The 21,830-nt window shown below is 51.9% G+C and overlaps 1 protein-coding gene across 2 annotated transcripts in view; it reads left to right on the plus strand.

Annotated features, from left to right (window-relative positions):
• The first annotated feature begins 10,839 nt into the window (after window positions 1–10,839).
• The window catches only part of SMAD7 (SMAD family member 7), a 30,478-nt gene continuing 19,487 nt past the window's right edge, over window positions 10,840–21,830 (plus strand). Inside the window, exons 1-3 of one of the 2 annotated variants that reach the window (XM_060122076.1) lie at window positions 10,840–11,980; window positions 13,336–13,389; window positions 18,908–18,982. In XM_060122076.1, coding sequence (XP_059978059.1) covers window positions 11,368–11,980; window positions 13,336–13,389; window positions 18,908–18,982 — 742 coding nt within the window. In that variant the 5' untranslated portion in view covers window positions 10,840–11,367. The remainder of the gene's footprint in view (window positions 11,981–13,335; window positions 13,390–18,907; window positions 18,983–21,830) is intronic. The other variant, XM_060122075.1, reaches the window with a different exon arrangement.

Here is a 21,830-nt window from a genome sequence, read left to right on the forward strand (position 1 = left end):
ATATATATTGCTATGACTTGATAACAAATTTACTATATACAAATGCCTTCAGCAGTGATTCCACAAACGGAACATTTACTGGTCCATCAACCTGTATAAGTGGACCCTTTTAAGGCCTAGATACCACAAAATTATTCTATGCTAGGTTCAGAAATGCCTAAATGGTGAAGTTACATGATTCTGTAGCTTCGTCTCTACAATATTCTCTGAGATACATCATCTTATTTTTTATTTTTATTTTACGTTGGAGTATAGTTGGTTTACAATGTTGTGTTAGTTTCAGGTATACAGAAAAGTGATTCAGTCATATATATATATATATATATATATATATATTCTTTTTCAGATTCTTTTCCCTTATAGGTTATTACAGAGTATTGGGTAGAGTTCTCTGTGCTATACAGTAGGTCCTTGTTGATTATCTATTTTATATATAGTAGTGTGCATATGTTAATCCCAACCACCTAATTTAGTCCTCCCCCCTGCCCACACCTCTCCCCTTTGGTAACCAGAAGTCTGTTCTCTAAGTCTGCAAGTCTGTTTCTGTTTTGTAAATACGTTCATTTGTATCATTTTTTAGAGTCCACGTATAAGTGATATCATATGGTATTTGTCTTTGTCTGACTTACTTCACTTAGAATGATCATCTTTAGGTCCATCCATGTTGCTGCAAATGGCATTATTTTATTCTTTTTTATGGCTGAGTAATATTCCATTGTATGTTACATCATCTCATTTAATCTCGAGATAGCTCTGCATTGGTAAGTATTATTATCCCCATTTATCAATGGGGAAATCAAGGTCTTAGGTGACACAGCTAATGGTGATAGTTGATATTTGAACACAGTATTTCTGGCTCCAGTGCTGGCTCCAGTATTTCTGGGGGGTGCTTTGTGCTTCCTCTGATACCATAATTGTCTCCGTTATCTTGGGTTTGTCGGCACATTCATTCAACAAACATGAACACCTGGGGGCCTCTGCATGATCTAGCCCCCCCCCACCAGTAGTTCTCTTTCCACAATTCCGATCCCTCTCGCCATGCTGTCACCATGCCAGCCACGCTGGCCTCCCAGCTATTCCTCTAACTTGCTAGCTCACCTGTCTCAGGGGCCAGGCCCTGGCTGTCTCTCTTTCCTGAAAGGGTCTTACCTGATCTTTGCTCCTCCCCAGACAGGCCTTCCCTGATCACAGACCTGAAACAGCCATTCTCAGCGCACACCAACCCTCGTCCCTCACTCTACATCATGTTGCGGAGCACAGGCTCCGGACGCGCAGGCTCAGCGGCCATGGCTCACGGGCCCAGCCGCTCCACGGCATGTGGGATCTTCCCAGACCGGGGCACGAACCCGTGTCCCCTGCATCGGCAGGCAGACTCTCAACCACTGCGCCACCAGGGAAGCCCCTGGACTGCTTTTTTTCTGTTTCTTTTTTACCTGTGCATTTGCTATGCTGCCTTTTAGACATTTGGGACCACTGCACACTGCTGGGTGTCGAGACATGTTGATGGAGTGATAGGCAAGTGCTGGACCTGAAAGTGCCGCTAACCAGGTGGGCGACTTTAGGGAATCTTCTCTCCATCTTCATGGAGCTCTGGCTGAGGGAATGCAGGTGATGATCCTCAGACAGGAGAGACGGGCACAGAATCGGAAGTAATTGAGAGTGTTAACTACGCCCCCTTAACTTTGGCACAACTTATTCCTCAGGAAGGTATTTAGATTCCTCCAGGGTCTCTCGATCTGAGATTCTATCCTTGGGCTTTAAGCAGTAATTTGTCGGTTTTGAGTTGAGGTACCCTGAGTTCAATTGCCAACATTTAATTTTCCTAAGTAAATCTTTAAGTAAACACGGTCTATTATCACCACCATTTTATAAAAGATAGGGCACACCGATTCCTCAAACTAAGAAGGACATCATCTCAAAAGAAATGATTTATTCTTTCGTTATCGGTCAAACAGTCACTTGTTCAGCCAGTATTGGTTGAGTGCTTGCTTTATGTCAGTCACAGTGCTTGATGGGCTGTAATATGGGGTTCCTGCCCTCAAGGAGTTTACACTTGGCTAGGTGGGGGGGAGACATTAATCAAGGAATCAGAATTCAAGGTAAAATTTCCAGTGTAGTAAATGCTGCACCAGGAGACTCCTGAGGCTGTGAGGGTGCATAAAGATGGGGGCGGGGTGACATAACTCAGAGCTTAGGAGCCTGGAGAGGAGAGAGGGGCATCTCAGGCTGAGAGACAGCACTTGCCCAGGCCCTGGAGTGGGAGGAAGGTCCTGAGGTGACAGCAAGGGGAAGGAGGGGGTGCCAGGCCACTCAGGGCTTGTAGGTCAAGGAAGGGACTTAGTTCCAAGGGCTATAGGAAGACTGTTGGGTGGTGGTGCAGTCAGGCCAGCACCAAGACCAACCTCAGCAGAGGGGGGTTGGTGGGTCCGAGTGAGGCCAGAGCGGAAGGGAGATGCTGGTGGCTTGTGTCCAGCTGGCTGCAGTGGGGGGACCTGGAGAAGAGTGGATGGGCTGAGAGGCATCTCAAAGGTGAAACTGACAGGATGTTAAGGCTGGTTTGGATGCGGGATGAAGAAGAGTTTGCTGTCTGGGCTGGTCCTCTGTTTCGATTCCCACCACTGGGTGGAGGCGGTTGAGTTTTCTGAGGGCCGAGGTCTGGAGGAGAAGCAGATTCTCGGAGGAAGATGCCCTATTTGGGACATAATCAGCTCAAGGTGCCTTTGAGACATCCAAAGGGAGGAGTCAAAAAGGCAGGTGGCTACATGGGACTGGAGTTCAAAGCAGAGATGGGCCTTTTCACATGACTCACTTTGTCTGTTTGGCTGTGATGGGGCTGCCTCCTGAGAGAGAAACGTGCGGCTGGGGGCCTGGGTGAAAGGAAGCCTTACTTTTCCCTTCACGCCCTTCTGTCCTCTTTGAGTTACGTACGACTGTGCATGTATTACCCATTCAAAAATCAATAAGATAGAAAAAGCAAACTAAGTACACCCAATAATTTAGCATTTGAGAAAACATATATTATGCAAACTTGACCATGGATGACAGGTTCTGGGGTTTGGACTGGAGAGGAAGACTCTGAGCCATTTAACCTTTAAAATGCCTTCTGGCTCTCACCACATTTTACCGCAGTTTTCCTTGTCTTCTCTTATGGGTCTACCAGACATGAGCAATGCTAGGTAACATCATATTCCACACACCTTGAAAGGCTTCAAAATTAACGTTTATGGAGAAAGGTGGGATCGAGACTGCACTGGGTATATCCTTCCCCAAAAAAGTAGACCCCGTCCCACTCCCTCCTTGTTTGTCATAATTACCAGAAAGTTATTTCTAGGACATAGGAAAATATTCATGACTCACAGTAATGCCAGCAAAGAATGAGAAACACTTTTTATTGTGTTCTCACTTACCCCTCTCTCAACCTAAGAAAAAGATTTCCCAGGCTTATTAGTTTGTTTTTCAACTCTGATCCTGGACTTGCTTCTTTGACACCATCCCAACTGGTCCTAGTAAAACCCACACGAAGTCCCAGACACTAGAACGAGTGGCTTCCTTCTTCATTACCCTATCACTTGGACATTTATCTCTGTAAAAATTCATTTCCTAGGCTTGGAATGTTAGGCAAAATTAGTTTATTGGGTGGCTCCTACCTCCAAATCCATGATAATCATGATGATTAGCATCTGTATACCAGTTCGTTTACATAGCACTTGTGCTGGCGATGTGTCCGGTGTGCCCCGAGCCGCGTCCCAGCAACCCCGTGGTGAAGGCTTTGTTCCTTGAGCCTCACACCGGGTCTGGCACACACACGACGTTGTTAATTCAGTGTTTGTTGTATGAGGAAGGCAGACAGACTACGGAAACAGCTCTCCTAAAGCCTTGCAGCTAGGAATGGCAGAAAAGTATTTTCGGTCTGAAAACTGGGCTAGGGGTCCTGTCTGCTCTCACAGGTCCTCACAGTGGAAATGCCTTGGCCATCACTCATGGGGCCGGGCTGCTTTGGCGGGTCCCAGGACGTGTCAGGAGCAGCGTGTGTGGTCACCTATGACTCTTTGCTCTCCTACAGACAAAACATTACCCCTTCTGCAGGCTGCCCAGTTCTGATTCACCATTAACAGGATGTCTCGTCACTAAGATGCTAACTGGCACTTACCATGCAGAATGCAGTACCAAAGTCATCCTTTAAAGACTTTTGACAGAGGAATGGGAAAGGTAAAACTAGGGGGGAAAAATAGGGGGAAAAATCAGAAAACAGTGAAGGCTAATTTGGTAGCTTCAAGTCCATTTCATTGTGTCTTGAAGTTCAAATGAAGACCCTGTCTGCAGCATGGAGAGTGAGGAATAACAGCGGGGCTCATCGGGGTGCCTCTGAATCAGGCTCAACGTTTATTTTCTTGCTTTGCCGTCTTTAAAATCAGTGTTTTTAGTGCCCGTGGAAATCAGCTAAACTGTGTGTCTCTCTGTCTGTACTGCAATGGCGAATCCTAGTTTTTCATTGTTGGAATTTGAGGCCATTACCTAAGCACCCCCATTGCTGAGCCATCACAGGCCAGCTTCACGCTGGAGGCTCTTCCCTTCCCTTGTGTTAAAACTGGCATCGCCTCCTGACATGAAGCAGTTTGCCCCAAGTGAGGCCTGACTGTTGATTTGAGGAGTGGAGATCATGAGATTTTCCCAGTTGTTTGAGAAGAAAGTTCTCTGCGGTTACAGATGATGTCGTGTTGTGCCTGCAATTTCTCTCTACGAAGAAAACTTCACGCTGAGGGAGGTGATCTCCCTGAACATCCACTGCAGGGGCCTCACCTCCATCCCTAAACCCCTTGAGGCTTGAGAGTGTTTATAAAGTTATAGTCTCAAAGCGACAAGTGTGGCTTGAGTTTTGAAGACTTAGCTCGAAGTGGACAGAAAACTACCAATTGTTTCTTTCCGTCGTGCTTTCCTTTTGAATAGGATCATTCACCTCATGAACACCTCAGCCTGGTTGTCAACTCAGCCAGTCTAGTTCCAGATATTTCTTCCTTTGGGAAACTTTCTGAGACCCCCTCCCAGACAGAATAAATCCCTTGACTTTCTGTTCTCTTGAGCAGGGGCCTCCGTTCTCGAGGGCTGGCTGTTTTTATATTTCTAGCCCTCTCCTAGATTGTGCATTTCTTGAGAGCAGAGGCTGTTTAATACACCTTTATATGTGTCAGATGGGGCAGGCTCCTTCCTGTGCCTCTGTGGTCGAGAGACGCCAGTGTGTATGAGGCTGTCCTCCCCGGGTTAGGACTTGCACCTGACTGATATCTAGAATGACTTTTGATTAGGACTGGCGTGTTTCCTCACTGACTCTTGCCAGGGTCATGAAAAGGCGGCCTCCACCCTTGCCGTCTGGGATGACACATTGGCCTCTGTTGTCATCAGCCTTCCTGTAGTAACTGCCCCACAGAGAGAGAAGCTGTCTGCAGCCTCACTTCCACATGGGACCTCGCCAACTCATCCTTTTCTACAAGGACATCAGGACAGCCAATTTCAGGAAATAAGAAAAGCAGGCAGGGATTGAAAAAAAACCCTTAAATCTGTATATTTTTGAATAAGTAACAAATTCACATGGTACAAAGTTGAAAAGGTACAAAAAGTTATGTACAGTGAAGTTTCCCTCCCAGCCATTTTCATCAGCCATCCAGTGTCCCTCCCTGGAGGAAACTGTATCTACATGACTATATATTTGAATGTCTCTGTTGTCCTAGATCTTTACTTTTTCTGGGTGTTTCTCTTGTCTCCTTCATAAGAACATTCATTTTATCCTGCCCCTCCCCCTCTAGCCCCCAGTACCGAGGTGAGTGTCCTGGAGAGCCACCTGGCAAACGTTACAGACCAGTTGACAGCCTGTCTGTAATACAAGAATATTTGATGAGTCAGTGCTTATAGCATCTTTATTTGATTGTGAATTAGATGCACTTCATTCACCTAACGTTCTCCTTCTTCTAACATACGCCAAGAAGTGCTGATTGTCACATCAGCCTCACTCATGCCGTCTTCCTTTCATGAACCATCACTTCCATTTGTATCGCTGCCAGTTCAGGATGGTTGAGGGCTCACTCACACATTTTTCAAGGGACGGTTGTGCAAGAAATGTCGATATTTTCCAACACTTTTTTTTGCCTCTTCGATTGTTTCTTCTTTGGCTTCTGCAAGGAAAAATCCTCACCCCTGCCTCGCTTCGGCCCTTGGCCCCCAGCATCAACACACCCACATGTCCTTTGGGGCCTCTTTCTGCCCTTCTCTTCTAAGAACCACTGGAAATGAGAAAAGTACTGAAAGGAAGAATTCTGTCTTGCCCAGACAGGAGGTATTTATTTATTTATTTAAGCTTTTGCTTAGAGTTGCTTATCGTCCTCGAGAGGTTTTCAGGTTCTCTTTTTCTGTCCTCCTCATTCTCTTTCATGTCAATTTCCCCCCAGCAGTTGTGGACGGTTTACCTGCTTCTCCTCCATTTCCTGTGCACTCTGCTGCCCTCCTTCCTCATGCACCCTGGGGCCCTGACTGCTCAAGACCGGGGGGCCTTGGAGCAATTTCCCTCCAGCTTCCTCTCTCCTCTAGCTGCTTAGCCAGCGGTCAGTCAAATGGCGGCCCGCGCAGTCCTTCGGGTGCCAGGGGCCAGTGATTAAGTAGCCAGGTCTTTCGCTGCCTCCATCCTTGTTTGTCATAACTCTGTTGCAGGTTATTTTGGTCTCCGTGACTTGTGGCTGCACCATGATTAGGGTTTGATTACTATCACCAAAGTGACTAAAAGATGAAAATAGAAGCCACAACAGGAAATAAACAACTGCAAATGAGATATTTTATTCCATATTCCCTGCCAGCAAATGATTAGAATCAAACTCATTCACAATAGTTTGGTGAACTCCTAAACTTTTTTTTCCAAGGATCAGAATAGTTTGAAATGGGGTGCCCGTCAGTCTCATTTGTGCCTGTGGAAAGGAAAGGAACTCCTTTTCTAGGCACGCCAGCCAGCCAGGAGTTCCTCTACTGTCCAGCTTCTTTCTTGGAAAGGAAAGGAATAAGAATATGAATGGGGTGGGACTGGCTCTCAGGAAGGCTTGGGATGTTAACTGATTCAGGGGATGCCAGGGAGCTATAAAGCAGCACCAACTACTGCAGGTACTTGCCCAGCAACCCACCCCTTGTCTACCTAGGGCAGTAAAATGGAGGAGGAAAGCCATTGGAGAGGGCAAGACAGGGGTGACACCTGAAGTAAAAGCACCCACAATTACACTGTATGGTAACGTATCTTTGCAAGAATATGCATGCTCCACCCAGACAAGCTGTGACGTCAGATTCAACTCCAGAAACCCCCGCTAAATCTACCTGCCCTGTGTGTGCTCCGGCCTCGCCTGCCATAGCGTTAGCACCATTGGCCAGAGTTCCCAGCCTTCAGGTTCTCCATTTAGCCAAGAAGCTTAATTAGAATTGTGCCTTTCGTTTTCACTGCTTACTTAAGTCCTTCCTGTCACTTTGCAGTCTGGCCTAGCCTCGACAGGAAAGTGAACATCTTCTAGCTAGGCCCAGAGCAGAGAGAGGGAATGAGACCCCGGAGAGGGCAGGAAACTTGCCCAGAAAGCTGTTGAAACCCTGCCAAGTGCTCATCTAATATCACCACTAGTGTGTTATTTAACCAGTGAGTGGCAGAGTCTCAGCCAGGAATCAGGTATTCTTTCTGAGCCTTTCTGAGGTGAGTGTATTATACATTTCCCAGATACCTCAAAAATCCCATCTCTGCCTGTTTTGTCTTTCCCTGCCAATGATGATGGGATCACCCAAATCCATTTTCTCCTGGGCTTTCTCTCCTGCTGTCTTTGCAGCTTGCTTGTTCAGAAAATTTCACACACACACACACACACACACACACACACACACACAGAGGTTTCAATGCCCTTTTCAATAAGCAATATTTTTATTTGTAACAAAATTATGATCTTAGACAATTGCAGCCTATGTGGCTTACAAGGTTTAGAATGCCAGCTGCTGCCCTGTCCTACACGGTTCTGCACTGCTTGGCATTTCTGGGTCTTCTAGGTCAGTGAGCTTCAGGGTCCCTTGCCTAGAGATGATCATGATTTTCTCTCACTTTTATATCTCCAAAGGTGCTCTTGGTGGGTTTGGGGGAAATGGTCCAAATGAGTCTATTCAAGTCTGTTGATTCCTAAATATTTATTAAGCACCTATGGCATACAGACACCTTTTAAGTTGCTGGAAGGGAAGGGGCTGAGCTATAAAGCTGAGATTCATCTGTGCTTTTTCCTTTTATTTTATTACTTTTATTGCCTTTTTTGTTTTTCTTTATTATTATTATTTTATTATTATTTTTGTGCCTTTGCCTTTTAAAGGAGCATAACTTAGCTGGGAAAATGAAAATAGTTTCTTTCACCTTTTCTAAAGATTCGTTAAAATCCCCAGTGAGTTTCATAGTCGTTCTGATCTCACAATTCTAAATGGCTTTTTAAAAAAATCTTATTTCACTGAATAAGATGCGAGGTTAGACCACCATGCCAACTAGTGGCCTCCTCAATAATGATGCGTATATATTTAAATCATTACGTTTCTACTATCAACGGTTTTCACGAAGTAAACGTAATCTGGTCCTTTGCTCCACCAACGCTTTACCCATTTCCATGCAATAGTCTGCCTGCTGGGTCTACGCTTCTCTAAAGCCTCGGGTAAGGGGATAAACTCTCTGACTCTAAGCGCCTTGAAAGCTACGGGGCCAAGGAGGGCGAAGAAACAGGCCCTGCATGCATATGCATGCCCTAGGCAGGTCTGCTCGGAAGGTAACCTTCCTGCGCTGGGAGGCGGGGTGGCGGAGGTCTTCCGGGCTCCGGAGGAAACCTGCACGCGGCGGGGCGGGCGAGCCCCCCCCCCCCCCGCCAGGATGCTGCCCCTCGCAACTCGTCAGCCAGCCAAATGCATTCCAGAGCTTTGCACAAGACACACTTCTCCAGGCAGTCCTAGAAACCCGAGCCCGGAGCGGGAGAGGGTGGGAGGGAGCGCGCGGCCGCCGCTGAGGTCACATTCGCACCGCCTCCCCGCCCTCGGCGGCCCGGCTGTTCCCTCCAGCGCACACTTCCTAGGGCCTTGGTCCAGTCCGGTGTAAATGTCTTTTAAACGGAGACAGCGCTCTCCTCCCCCTTCCCTCCCGCGCGGCGGCCAGGGGATCCGTCGCCAGGGCCTTTAAAACAAAACGAATGAATGAAGCGTTAGGGCGAGCGCGCGCGGGACAGCCACTGAGAAGCTCCGCGGTCCGGGTCTAAATCCGCCACCGACCCGCTCGCTTCGCTCCATAACTCGCCGGCGAAGCCTGTTCGGTGCTCTTGGGTCTTTCCATTTCTCCTCTGATTCCACCAGGTCTCAGTCGATTCTGGGAGCTTCTGTGCTCCCCACCTTTATTCACCCCCCCCTTTCGTCCCCCCCCACCCCTGCAGACCCGGGAGGGGGTGGCGGTGGCGGGGGGCGGGGTGGAGAAATAGCTTTTAGAAACCCGATCTGTTGTTTGCGAAACACAATCGCTTTTTTTTTTTTTTAAAGCGACAGGGTGTCTAGACGGCCACGTGACGAGGCCGGAGCCGGGCGCGCCACTGCGCAGTGGAACCAGCAGAGCAGAGGGCTGGGGGGGGCGGGGGGGGAGGCGGGGAGGAGGCGGCGGCGGCGGCGGCGGCGGCTGGGGGCGGGGGAGGGAAGGGGGAGGAAGGGGGAGGGAAGGGGGCGGGGGCGGGAGGCCTTGCCGGAGGCTGTGAGCCCTGAGCACACTCGCTCGCCTGCTCGGCGCACGGAGGAACCTGTCCTCGAGCCGCGCCAGCCGAGCCAGCCGGGCGCCGTGCTCGGTCCGCTCGCCGCGCCGGAGAGAGCTGCCCGAGACAGAGCCAGCCCGCCGGCGCCGAGCTGCCGAGCGCACGGCCCAGGAGCCCCTGAGTGCGGCGCGGCGAGCCCCCGGCGGCGGCAGAAGGACCCGAGCGCCAGGAGAGGGCGGACGGGGGACAAGGAGGCTCCCGACCGCGACGAGGAGAGTCTCGGAGGAGAAGGCGGCGTGAGGGACACCGGGGCCTCCAGCGGCCGCAGCCGAGTCGGGGCGAGCAGCCCACACGGGGAGCCCCAGCGGCCGGCCGCGGCCAGGGGAGGGGGCGCCGGCGGTTCCCGCACTAGAGAGCAGAGGGCGAGAGCGCGCGACCCGCCAGCGGCCCGCCGCGGCCGCCGCGCCGCCCTCCCCCGCGCTGTCAGCCCCGCGGGGCGCAGCCGCCGCCGCAGCATCTTCTGCCCCTGCGCCCCCGCCAGCTCCGAGGAAGTCCCCGCTGAGGACTGGGGCCCCCGGGAGCGCAAGAGGAAAGACCAGAGACTACCCTAAATCACCCAGATGCGAAGGATTGAAGCAGCCTAGCCAAAGCTTTCTGTGGATTAAAAAAATACGCTTTTTTTTTTTGTTGTTGGCAGAAGAAAAGGAGAGGAAGACCAGCGGGGCTCTGCAAGGAAAAAAGGGGGATGTAACTCGTGGATACGTTTTTTCCACCCCTCAAATGTCTAGTTCTACTTTGTAAACATTTTCTTTTTTTAAACCCCAGGTCCAGCCGGACGCCCCCAGGCCTCCGGGGTGCGAGGAGGTGGTGTTTTTCATTTTGGGCTTTGCATGTTTGGTTCTTAGATTTTGAGAGAGCTTCCTTATTTCGCCAGACATCTCATGCGGGGTGAAGTCCACTCAGCCCCCTCCCCCGAGTCTTCGTGTGTACGGAATTCAAGGCGATCCGGTTACTAAGGATATAGAGGAAAAAAATAAATCGCGTGCCTGCTTTTTTTTTTTAATTGCCAGTTTCTCCCCACCCCCAAATTAAGTTGCTTAGCAAGGGGGAAAGAGGCTTTTTCCTCCCTCCAGCAGCCCAGCCGAACGCCTTTCGTTTTTTGCCCTCGCGGATCTTCCATGTAGGCAGCCGAGGCTGGCGAGCCCGACACTCGGGAGCCGCTGCGGGGGGGCCTCTTTTTGGGGAGGCGCCGACCGGGGTAGGCTTCGCCGCCCCCAGGGAAGCGGCGGCCGCGTTCCTCCGGGGTGCGCCGGGGCCCGAGAGCGGCGCACGGCGCGGGCCGCGAGGGGTGGGGCAGCCGGAGCGCAGGCCCCCGAGCCCCGGCGGGCGCCCCCGGGCCCCCGCGCGCGCCCCGGCCTCCGGGAGACTGGCGCATGCCACGGAGCGCCCCTCGGGCCGCCGCCGCTCCTGCCAGGGCCCCTGCTGCTGCTGCTGTCGCCTGCGCCTGCTGCCCCAACTCGGCACCCGACTTCTTCATGGTGTGCGGAGGTCATGTTCGCTCCTTAGCCGGCAAACGACTTTTCTCCTCGCCTCCTCGCCCCGCATGTTCAGGACCAAACGATCTGCGCTCGTCCGGCGTCTCTGGAGGAGCCGTGCGCCCGGCGGCGAGGACGAGGAGGAGGGCGCGGGGGGAGGCGGAGGAGGAGGCGACCTGCGGGGAGAAGGGGCGACGGACGGCCGGGCGCATGGGGCCGGTGGCGGCGGCGCAGGCAGGGCTGGCTGCTGCCTGGGCAAGGCGGTGCGAGGTGCCAAAGGTCACCACCATCCTCACCCCCCAGCCGCGGGCTCCGGCGCGGCCGGGGGCGCCGAGGCGGATCTGAAGGCGCTCACGCACTCGGTGCTCAAGAAACTGAAGGAACGGCAGCTGGAGCTGCTGCTCCAGGCCGTGGAGTCCCGCGGCGGTACGCGCACCGCGTGCCTCTTGCTGCCTGGCCGCCTGGACTGCAGGCTGGGCCTGGGGGCGCCCTCCGGCTCGCAGCCCGCGCAGCCGCCCTCGTCCTATTCGCTCCCCCTCCTGCTGTGCAAAGTGTTCAGGTGGCCGGATCTCAGGCATTCCTCGGAAGTCAAGAGGCTGTGTTGCTGTGAATCTTACGGGAAGATCAACCCCGAGCTGGTGTGCTGCAACCCCCATCACCTTAGCCGACTCTGCGAACTAGGTAGGAAGTTGTTCTGCGCCCACCCTCCCCTCCTTCTGGCGCTCAGGTGGTGCAAGAAAAGCCCCGTTGGGCAGTGTGTTTGTGCAGCTACCTCGCTGGAGGGGAGTGTACATCTCCTCCTGGGAAGAGACTTGGGGGACGAGGGTCGAGAAGGGATTAGGGGAAACTGGAAAGGTATTCCCTGGGGGTTCCCTTCCAGTTTTTTTCTTCTCTTGCCCCGGGGCGCAGGGGAGGCTTTGGGCATTGCTCACGCACACACTCTACACACAGGGGGTTAAAGATTAGATGCCCTCATTTCCGGATTAGCCAAGGGGTGCAGAGAGAAGTGGGGGTCACGCCTCCCCCGCTCTGGGAAAGGCGTTGAGGTGTGTGGCCGAGTTGGATTCGGTCCAAGGCCGCCAAGGAAGGCTGGGAGAAGCAGTTGTAAAGGCTAGAGAGTAAGGCTCTCCTTTAGTAAATAAAGAGGGTCACGTCGGGCACAAGGGGCCGGGAGACTGCCCTGGCCGGCGCAGCTTTGGGTTTTGAGGCAAGGAGAGTTAGGATGGAAGGTCGCGCTGGATATCTGCTCCAAACTGTGCCACCCCAGGGGGAAAGAGAACAAGCAGTCAGGAGAAGTTGGGTGCCCCCTGCTTTTTCCGTTCTTCCAGCACAGGAAAGCAGTTACGGACTGTAGAATGGTCTGCCCCCAGCGCCTCCGTGAGGATGCTGCCCCTGGGGGCCTGGGCTGCTTCTCAGTTGAGACCCCAGCCTCCTCCTCTTTATCCTCCCGGCCTCCATTGATTCCCTTTTCAATACGTCTTTGTGCGGGGGAGGGGTGCACATCGGGCGCCCACAAATCCAAGTTCACCAGCGCTCTTGGGGTGCACCTCCCAGGTGGGCTGGCAAAGGGGAAGCCCGTGTTCCCCGCGCGGGTGCGGAGCGGAGCAGCGGTGGCGGAGGTGAATTGCACCCCTGGGGGACGGGGCGGGGGTGGGGTGGGGCGGTGGGAGTGGGGTGTGAAGTTCTGGGACGGGGAGGGGGCTTTGTGGCCCTGCTGCCCTGTGAAGTGAGCGGCCTCGGCCGAGCCGCGGCCGAGCCGGTGGTTTCCAGCCCGGCCGGCCGAGCGCGGCGGCGGCGGCGGCGGCGACGGCGGCGGTGGCCGCAGACGTGGAGGAGCGGAGCGCCGAGGCTGGCGCCAGGCGGCCTCTTTTGTTTATCTGACAGCTAAATATCAAGGCAATCACCGCCCCGCGGCCCTGCCTCCAACCCCCACAGCTAAGACAAACAGTTGGGCTAAAAGAATGCCTCTGTTATCATAAGTTTCTATCTCTTTCTCATGGCTCGGCCTTTATTTTCTCTTTCTTTTTTAATTCCAGAGTCTCCCCCTCCTCCTTACTCCAGATACCCGATGGATTTTCTCAAACCAACTGGTGAGTAGATGCTTTTAAAAATATCCTTCCTATCTTAAGTTAGAAATGGAGTCTCTAGAACGCGGATGTGTATGCCTAGGCAGCGGCGTGGGGAGACGCTGGACTTTCCCCGAGGTTGTTATAGGTTGCCGATGTTGAAAGTTTGGTGGGTTTTTTTCTGTTTTTGTTGTGACTGGAGCTGGCGATAATGTGTGTGTGTGTGTGTGTGTGTGTGTGTGTGTGTGTGTGTACACGTACATATATATCTTTTTGCAAAGGTGTTTGTTTCCTAGATATTTCCATTTTGTTCCTTTTTTCATGTATTTGCACTCCATAACCCAAGTCGGCTCAGCTTTTAACACGTGGAATTTGATCCACGCCGAAGCATCTCGGGAGCCAAATAGGACAGGTTGATGGGCAACGTCGGAGACGTTGTGAGTGCCAGAAGTATCTCAGTGGGAAGAATGGATAACCCGATGGGGGAGGGAAGACAGTTTTAAAAAGTGCAGAGACGGACCTTGGTTTGGAGCAAGAGATTAGAAAAGTTAAGAAGTAAAGTCCACAGCCCTCTCCTGGTTTTCCCGGAGTTCCTGGTGAGGGCTAGAATAGTTTCTAGCAGAGCTCTGCCTGCCTGGTGCTTTGTCACAGGCTGGCATGGGGCCGGGGCAGAAGCCCCACTTGAGACTGACACCACCTCAGTTGCGCTCGTCTGCATTCAGTTTCTGGCAGGCAGTGCAGAGGTTGACAGTGCCAGGGGAGGAGGGTCTGAAAAACGGGGACTCGAGGGTGACAACTTCGATGGGCCCTTGTTTCCTGGAGCCCCTTCTTACAGCGGGAGGTTCGTTTGCTTGAAAGTAGGGATTGTGACTTTTGTCTACACTGGTGCCTGACAAATGCAGCGCTTTCGACATTTTTATTTTGCCAAGGTTCTGGGAGAAGGAAAAGTGAAGGGTTGGGCCCCATTTCCCTCTTGGAATTCTACAAGTCCTTCCGCCTCATGAGTTTTGGCTGTTGGGCCTTTCCCCCACTAATTAAAAGTCTTGCTGGGGCGTTGTCCAGAATTAAATACTTTAATGAACGGTGTAAGAGAAGCCCGTGCTCTCCAGCCAGCCCTCCCCAACTACACGATCCCTCCAGTCTCGGAAGGCGTTGCTGCTTGCCTGGTGCCTGTCTAGTAAGTGGCCTGCAAAGCATGTGATATTTTGCTTTCGATTTACAAAACACCAGATAAATAGTCATTAATGAGGAGATAAGCAGCTCTGTATTTGTAACAAATGTTAACTGGAATTACCAAGCTCTGTTTTCTCCAAGAATGTAAGTTGACTAGGTTTTTGGCATCAATACTCAAGAATTCTTTTATGAGCTTAGTTCTCCAAGGGGCTCTCTCTGTCCTGTTTTTGTTTTCCCTTCCATAGTCTTCAAATTTGGAGGTTTTCCTTAAAAGTGAGAAAGAGGGAGGTCAGTTACCTTGGCCCCAGGGGTAAAGAAGACTAGGGCGAAGTGTTCTGAGAAATTTCCTAAAGTCATAGGAAAGAAGGACTACATTCTCTTGGGTTTCCTGCAGAGATACCTGGACAGATCTGTTCACCGGATTCAAGCAGTCACCCTCTCAGGCCAGGACCTCATTTTCAGCGAGTGGAGTGATATATTTATTCATTAGCAAGTGTTGACATTAGGTAGCAAAATGTGTGCAAACAGAGAAGCCACAAAGACAGGAATGTGCCATTTCCAAGGGGGAGAAAAGTTCTCCAGATCGGCCAATAGGAAGTGATTAACCTGCCAATCGGAAACTCACAGCTTGGTTACTCACCCAAAACGTTTCTGTAAAACAAAACAAAACAAAACAAAAAACCCCCAAAACACTCCAAAGCAAAAATCTAACCCTCCTCTCCCCCCGCCAAACCAGAAAACCCCAAAACAAACAAAAAAAGGAGTGAAAAACATCACCTTTGTGTAAGGATGTGAGGGTGCTAACCGGCGAAGCCCCTGTGGTGGGAATCTCCTGGCGCGCTGGAGGGCTGCCAGGGCTGGGCCTGGTTTTGTTGGCTGCTGTAGCCAGAGATGTTGAGGTCAGACACACAGATGGGATGCTGCCCCAGGTTTTTCTCTCTGCCCTGCACATGGGGGAGAGTATTTGGCTGGGGAACTTAGATCAGCTGCTTACATTCTTAAGTTTCTAAGTCGTAGGTTGCATTTTTAGTCTTGGGTTACTAGGTGAGAACCAGCCGTAAGGTTTACAGTGGACAGCTATTAAAATCCTAACCAGTTGCACAACTAAGGGAATCTCTTCTGTGAAGTCTCCAGCTTGGGCAGAGGCAGTGGGAAGAGGCTGGGGCCTGGTCCCCCTGCAGCCCTGGAGGAATGCTCCGGCTGAAAGTTGGGAGCTCCATTTTGCTATGGTTCAAGCCATTCCGCTGCAGCCTCTGGCATGGCCTGACTAGGGAGGCCTGGGTACTCTGTGGTTCGGAGTCAGCAGGATCTTCTGGGAAGGAGTGTTAGACATGGCTGGATGTAGGAGTAGGGTGGCTGTGACTTGAGGCTCTCAGAAGTCAGGACACCCGCCCCCGCCCCATCACACCAGGGGTAAGAGCAGGCTGTTAGAATGAGATCTCAGTTTATGGAGCGGGGATGCTGGGAGGGATTGCTCTGTAGGCTCTGCTTCCTGTGTCCTCTGTATCTGAAGGTCTGAAAGATTTGAAGAATGGCTTGGCGGGGAGGGGATGTTGCTGGGTACATCTACTTGCTTGGGCTGGGGATCCAGGTGACCATTGGCAGATAGATCGAGCCTCCAAAGCCTAGTTGAGAAGTCTGGGACCTAGTCCTGCATTTACCTTTTAACTCAGGCCACTCTTAACTTTTTCAGGCCTGGTTTTAAACCCACGTGATCAAGGAGTTAGGTTAGATGATGCATTCATTCACTCATTTATTGGCTCACTCATTCAGTCATTCTACATACCTGATGTGCCCGCCTAAAATGCATTGAAGATTCCAATGCATTGGTTAGTGCTTCTGTAACCTGGGTTGTGGATTGGGGCGGAGCTGGGGTATAGTGGTGGTGGTGGAGGCTTCTCTGTCCCAGACGGTAGGTACTTAGGTAGCTCAGAACTAAGTTGACAAGAATATCCTGGCTGTCTGGAAACCATTCTCTGAATGAGAGAAGTGGGGTCCCCAGCTCTGTCGCCTTGTACCCTTTGCAGCAGCTCATTCCTTGGCTGTTCCCAGGCATGCATCTTTGAAAGCTCTCTTACTGCTGGGAGAGGGGAACGAGGCTCCCACAAAACCCAGCGCTCACTGGGTGCTTGGTAGTGTTCAGCGGTGGAGAAGAGCCAGGAGTAGCCTAGCGTTTCTGAGTGTACCAGCCTGGGCTCTGGGGAGCAGACGACAAGGCAGTAGCTGAGAACCCTGCCTTCGGGGAGCTACCTCAGCAGAGCTTTTCTGTGGGTGAGAGACGGAGCTGTGGCCCTTGACCTATACTAACTTGTCAGGAGCTTGAGGCCCGTCTGGGTACTGAAGACTGTCTCAGCCCAGCTACCTTCAGGGAAGAGAGTGAGGACGTGGCCTACCCTGGGACGGAGGGGGCTGAACCCTTGGGTATGGTCCAGCTCACTGGGTGGCCCCTTGGGCTACTCTGTGATACCTCAGTTTACCTGGGTACGTGTCAAACAGGTATACCTTGCTACTTCACAGGGGTGGTAAGGAGACCTAATTAATGTTTGTAAATCCCTTCTGAGATCAAAGGGCAGAGCACCATTTCATAGAAATGCTTGTGGTTGCCAGTGTGGAGCTGGCTTAACCTTTGATCTGAGACAGGCTGACAACCCCGAATGTGGTCCCAGCTCTGCCCCGAGATGTGGGCTCTTCCTTTGAAACACACCTTTTCCCTGGGATTCAGCCAGCCAGAGCTGGTGGGGGAGGGAGGGAGTGGCCGCGGGTAAGTCACCATGGGGGTGTCTTCCCTTTGCGGGGTAGGTAGAAGCCAATCTCCGACATAGTGAAGGCCATCGAAGTAGTTTAGAAAGTGCAGGCTCTACGCTCTTTAACCAGCAACTCCATTTCCTGCCTGCCCCTATTGTTTTCCATTTGATTAAGTGTATCCTGTAAAACTGTATATTCCTGTTAGGAATCAAACTTTACCCTGATACAGTGAAATTGCCCACACAGTCTTTTCTCTCTCCCCTGCCCGCCGCTGCCACTCCTTTGCTTCCTCCTTCCCAGTTTAGAAGAATTCTTGAAAAGTTGTTCTTCCAGCCTGAGAGGGAATGCAAGAGAGGGATTAGAGAGAGGACCTCAGTTGAGTGGCCCAGCCCCTCCCCTCTTTTACCAGGCACTGGAGACAGCTGCTGGGCCCCTAGAGAGCTCTGTGGCTACCTGCCCCTGGACTACTCTTTCACTTGGCTTCCTATTCGCCCTCTCGGCCAAGTGTTTCCAGGGGGAAACTGGTAACGCCCCCCTCAGGGACATCCTGCTAGTGGCCTGGGGTGGAGGGACTGGTGTTTTTGCTTTGGAGCTGGGACGCTCCTTTCCTGAGCCGGCCTTTCTCTATGGATTTCAGTAAGTTTGGCATGGGCAATGGTGCATGATACGCTTGTGGGGTCTTGTGTATTTTTGTTTCGAGGGACTAATTCGTTGTGGCTCGTGGCCATTATTTTTTGTTTTAATTGCCTGGAGGGAGGTTGAGAAGTCTATATATTTCTCATCTGGAATTGGCATTATCCTCATGACCATTTAGGTCATTGTGCTGAGCACCTGAGGGTGACAAAGACGTTGAAGAGAAGGTTCTAGTCTAGTTCAGGCAGACAGGATCTGAAGGAAAAAAATCAATAAAGACAGCAGAAGGAAGTTACAAGTACTGGGTGCCAGAAAGATTTTATAGGAACTGAGGCAGGGAGCCTTGCAGGCCTGGGGTTGCCTGGGAGGGTTTCCAGAGATGGGGAGTTTGGATTAGGGAGCCTTGCTGAAAATGTTCTCTGTTGTCCTGATGTGGCGTGAGGGGTTGTTCACACAGGTGTGTACATGAGTAAAATTCATTTCATCGAGTTGCACCTGAGATTTGTATTTTTTTATACTTATTATACCTCAGTTAAAAAGGAAGAAGTCCCTTCAGCCCAGCACCAGTTCTTCCTAAAGAACTGGGAAGTCTGTCTTTAAAAAGATGAGAGTGGCAGCGAGGCCACTGGATCCAAGCAGAGAGGCCATGCTTTGGGAAAAGATGGGAAAGGTGGTGGAGAGACAAGAACCGGGCGTCCTTTGACCTTGGGAACTACCTGGTTTCCTCAATGGGGGACTTGCCATAAAAGAGAAATTCCAGCCAGTCTGTCTTGACTAATGATTAACTGGCCGCCCGGAGCCCAGACGGGTGACAGGGTGCTGTGGTCTGTCTTATGATGGGGGGCGAAGCCTGAGCAGCCCATTAATAATCAGCATCGCGGCCGGGAGTCACCCGTTTGGAATGTGTGGTTTCTCTTTAATGCTGTTTAGAATGTGCTTAAAAATTAATCTTGGTGTTTTTATTTATTTATTTCTCTCTTCATATCCACAGCAGACTGTCCAGATGCTGTGCCTTCCTCCGCTGAAACAGGGGGAACGAATTATCTGGCCCCTGGGGGGCTTTCAGGTGAGCTGCTTTCTCTTACTTTCTTGGCAATTCGAAGACCTCCTGAAATGACTGGAGACTGGAGGAATGGAGGTGGCCTTCTGCCACCCCAGCTGGTCTGGAATTAATTCTCACTTTTATGTGCATGAAACTGGATGTATCCGTTATGACTCTGTTGCCCTTCAGCTCATCCTTCTGGGCCATAGATCTGGAAGTGTGGGGGCCAGCCGGAAGGCTGGTGTTGGGCCACGTTTCGTGGTTATTGTTAAGCAGCTCCCGACTTGAGGGGCTTCCACTTGGTGACTTTGGTGTCATTAGTTCACGGGTTTAAGCCCTTTTTTGCTCTCACTCTCAGTGCATCGGGTGCCTTGAAGGGAATGGATCCACCTTTGGGGAACTTGTAGAAGACAGACCCCAAGTGTAGGATGGGAGTTTAGAGTAGATGGCCTCGATGCTTCTTTGCAAATCCTGCTTCCCATCCAGCTTTGTGCAGAAGTCTGCAGTGCATGGTGGGGACACTGCAGACAGTAGGTGCTAATACTGTTACCCAGCAGGGAAGGTGTCCCTCAGGGCCCACAGGTGTGAGCAGGGGCCTGGACTCCCAGGCTGGAGAGTTACGGAATTGGGTGAGGGGCACTGGAGAGCCTAAACATCATTGTCCCTGAGAGACAGGAGAAGAGAGCGATAAACTTGGAGAAACTCATTAGCAATGTAAGTGGGAGACATTTCCATTCTGTTCTAAATATGTCCTGTTTTCCACCTGTTTTTCCCACCCCAGTATGCCATCACTGGATTTTCTAAGAACTAGCTAAAACAAGAGGGAAAGTGATCCAGGAAAAAAAAGAAAAGAAAAGAAAATTCAGCAGAGTTCTGGGCATTGGCCCTTGGGACATTGGTGTAGGATCATGGCAGCTCCGATGGAAGCTATAAAACTGTCTTTGGGGCTTCCCTGGTGGCGCAGTGGTTGAGAGTCCGCCTGCCGATGCAGGGGACACGGGTTCGTGCCCCGGTCCGGGAGGATCCCACATGCTGCGGAGTGGCTGGGCCCGTGAGCCATGGCCGCTGAGCCTGCGCGTCCGGAGCCTATGCTCCGCAACGGCAGAGGCCCCAGCAGTGAGAGGCCCGCGTACCGCAAAAAAGCCCCCAAAAAACTGTCTTTGGGGAGACCATGGTGCACCGTCTTTTGCGACTTTTAACTGGTCAGGTGTCGCTCAGCCTCGGCTCGGTTCATGCTAGCCAGTTCCCTCTGCAGGAATTGAGCTTGCTGAGAATGTCTTCAGGGAGACCCTTGTTTGTTTTGATTTCAGTGCAGTATATACTCTGGCTGTTATCTGAGACAGAGGGTATTGTTTACTCAAAGCTCCTAATGAGAGCTGAACAGGAAAAAAGAGGGACCCAGAAAGGGCAGGGGCTTGGGGTGAGAATGGGAGTGGACCATGGCAGTGGAGGAGGGAAGAACATACCGGGACATGAGAGCTGTGTCTTTTCTGCTTTCTAAGGCTGAGAGAGTTCCGGAAAGAAAGAAAGCCAAGGAGAGGAAAGGGTCTGGGCAAAATAGCACACTCAGGATGTTGTTAGAGGGTTTTATTTTTTAAATTCTGAATGTGCAGGGAGGAGTCCCAGCCCCTCTGAACCACATGAAACAAGCAAGGGAAGTGGTAGCTTTTGAAAGGGGGCTTTTCGGAAGGTTTGTCTTATTGATAACATCTTGTCTGTCTCCTCTGCTGGAGGAAGTAACGATACCCGCCTGAGCCATCAGCCTCCTTACCTGGCCCCCAGAGCCAAAAGTGTGACAGTGCAGCCCTTTCTGAGACCGGTGGGCTTCCAAGAGTTTTTCTAGTCCTAGAAAGAAACTGGGGGTAAAGCAATGATGAACTCCTCCCCTACCCCCAAAGTAACTGCAGCCATTTCGATGAATGAGGAGCTGCTAGGAAGGAGTGCTTGTCTCTGAAGGGATAGCGTCGTTCAACAAAACTGCCAGAAGAAAAAAACGTGACGGGGGGCTCCACATGAAAGAGCATTTGTTTTGAATTTTAGCTCTTGATTTACTAATTCCCAAGGCTTCAAAGTTTCAACTCTTTCTTCTTTCCGTTCAGAGTTGGAGTAGTTTATTAATAATGTGCCGTGGGGGGAAGTTGAAGAAACTGTTTCTTGGGTTGGTGCCAGTGGTTTGGGGGTGTCTGGAGGGGAGGCAGTAGGCCCTGAGAAAACCCAGGGCTCCACCCTCTGCCGCAAGAAGGCCCCCCCAAAAGATGGTGGTAGTGGCTCGAGTCCAGGGCGGAGGGTTTTGCAAATGGAGAAAGCCCAAACCTCCTTTCCAAGAAGTTGATCTTTCCATGGGGGGGGGTGTGGAGGTGGCCGAGGCCGGGGTGTGTCTGCCTGGCGGAGGATGAGGCCCGGTGGGGGGCTGTGGTGGCTGAAGGGGGCTGGGCCAGGGAGGGGAGGGAGGCTGGAGCGGGGAGCCTGCTGTGGCGAGCGCCAGGCCAAGTGGGCATCACGGCGGGGAGCGGGGAAGGTGCCCACAGGGCTCTGCCCCCGCCTCCCCCCTGGAAATCACCTCTCTGAGTGTCTCTTTCACGGGCCCTGTGTGCTGTTTTCCTTCCTGTCCTGGCCGAGATCGGGCTTAATGAATGGGGCTCAGTTTAGGGTGGGAGGAAGGTCGGCAGCGGGAGCCAGGGCTTGATTCTCTTGGCAAGGGAAGAAGGGAAAGAAAAAAACAGCCGAATGTGAAAATGTGGTGCCTCGGGGGTGGGGGTGAGGGTGTGCTTGAAGGCACGCCCCTCGCCCCTCCCGAGATGCCGGGGTGACTCCAAGGCTGGCCCTTCCCTTTCCTGCGAGGAAGGGGAGTGGGTGGGTAGGAGCACTGGGA

This window comes from Lagenorhynchus albirostris, chromosome 14 (assembly GCF_949774975.1).
Source record: "Lagenorhynchus albirostris chromosome 14, mLagAlb1.1, whole genome shotgun sequence".
Lineage (NCBI taxonomy): Eukaryota > Metazoa > Chordata > Mammalia > Artiodactyla > Delphinidae > Lagenorhynchus > Lagenorhynchus albirostris.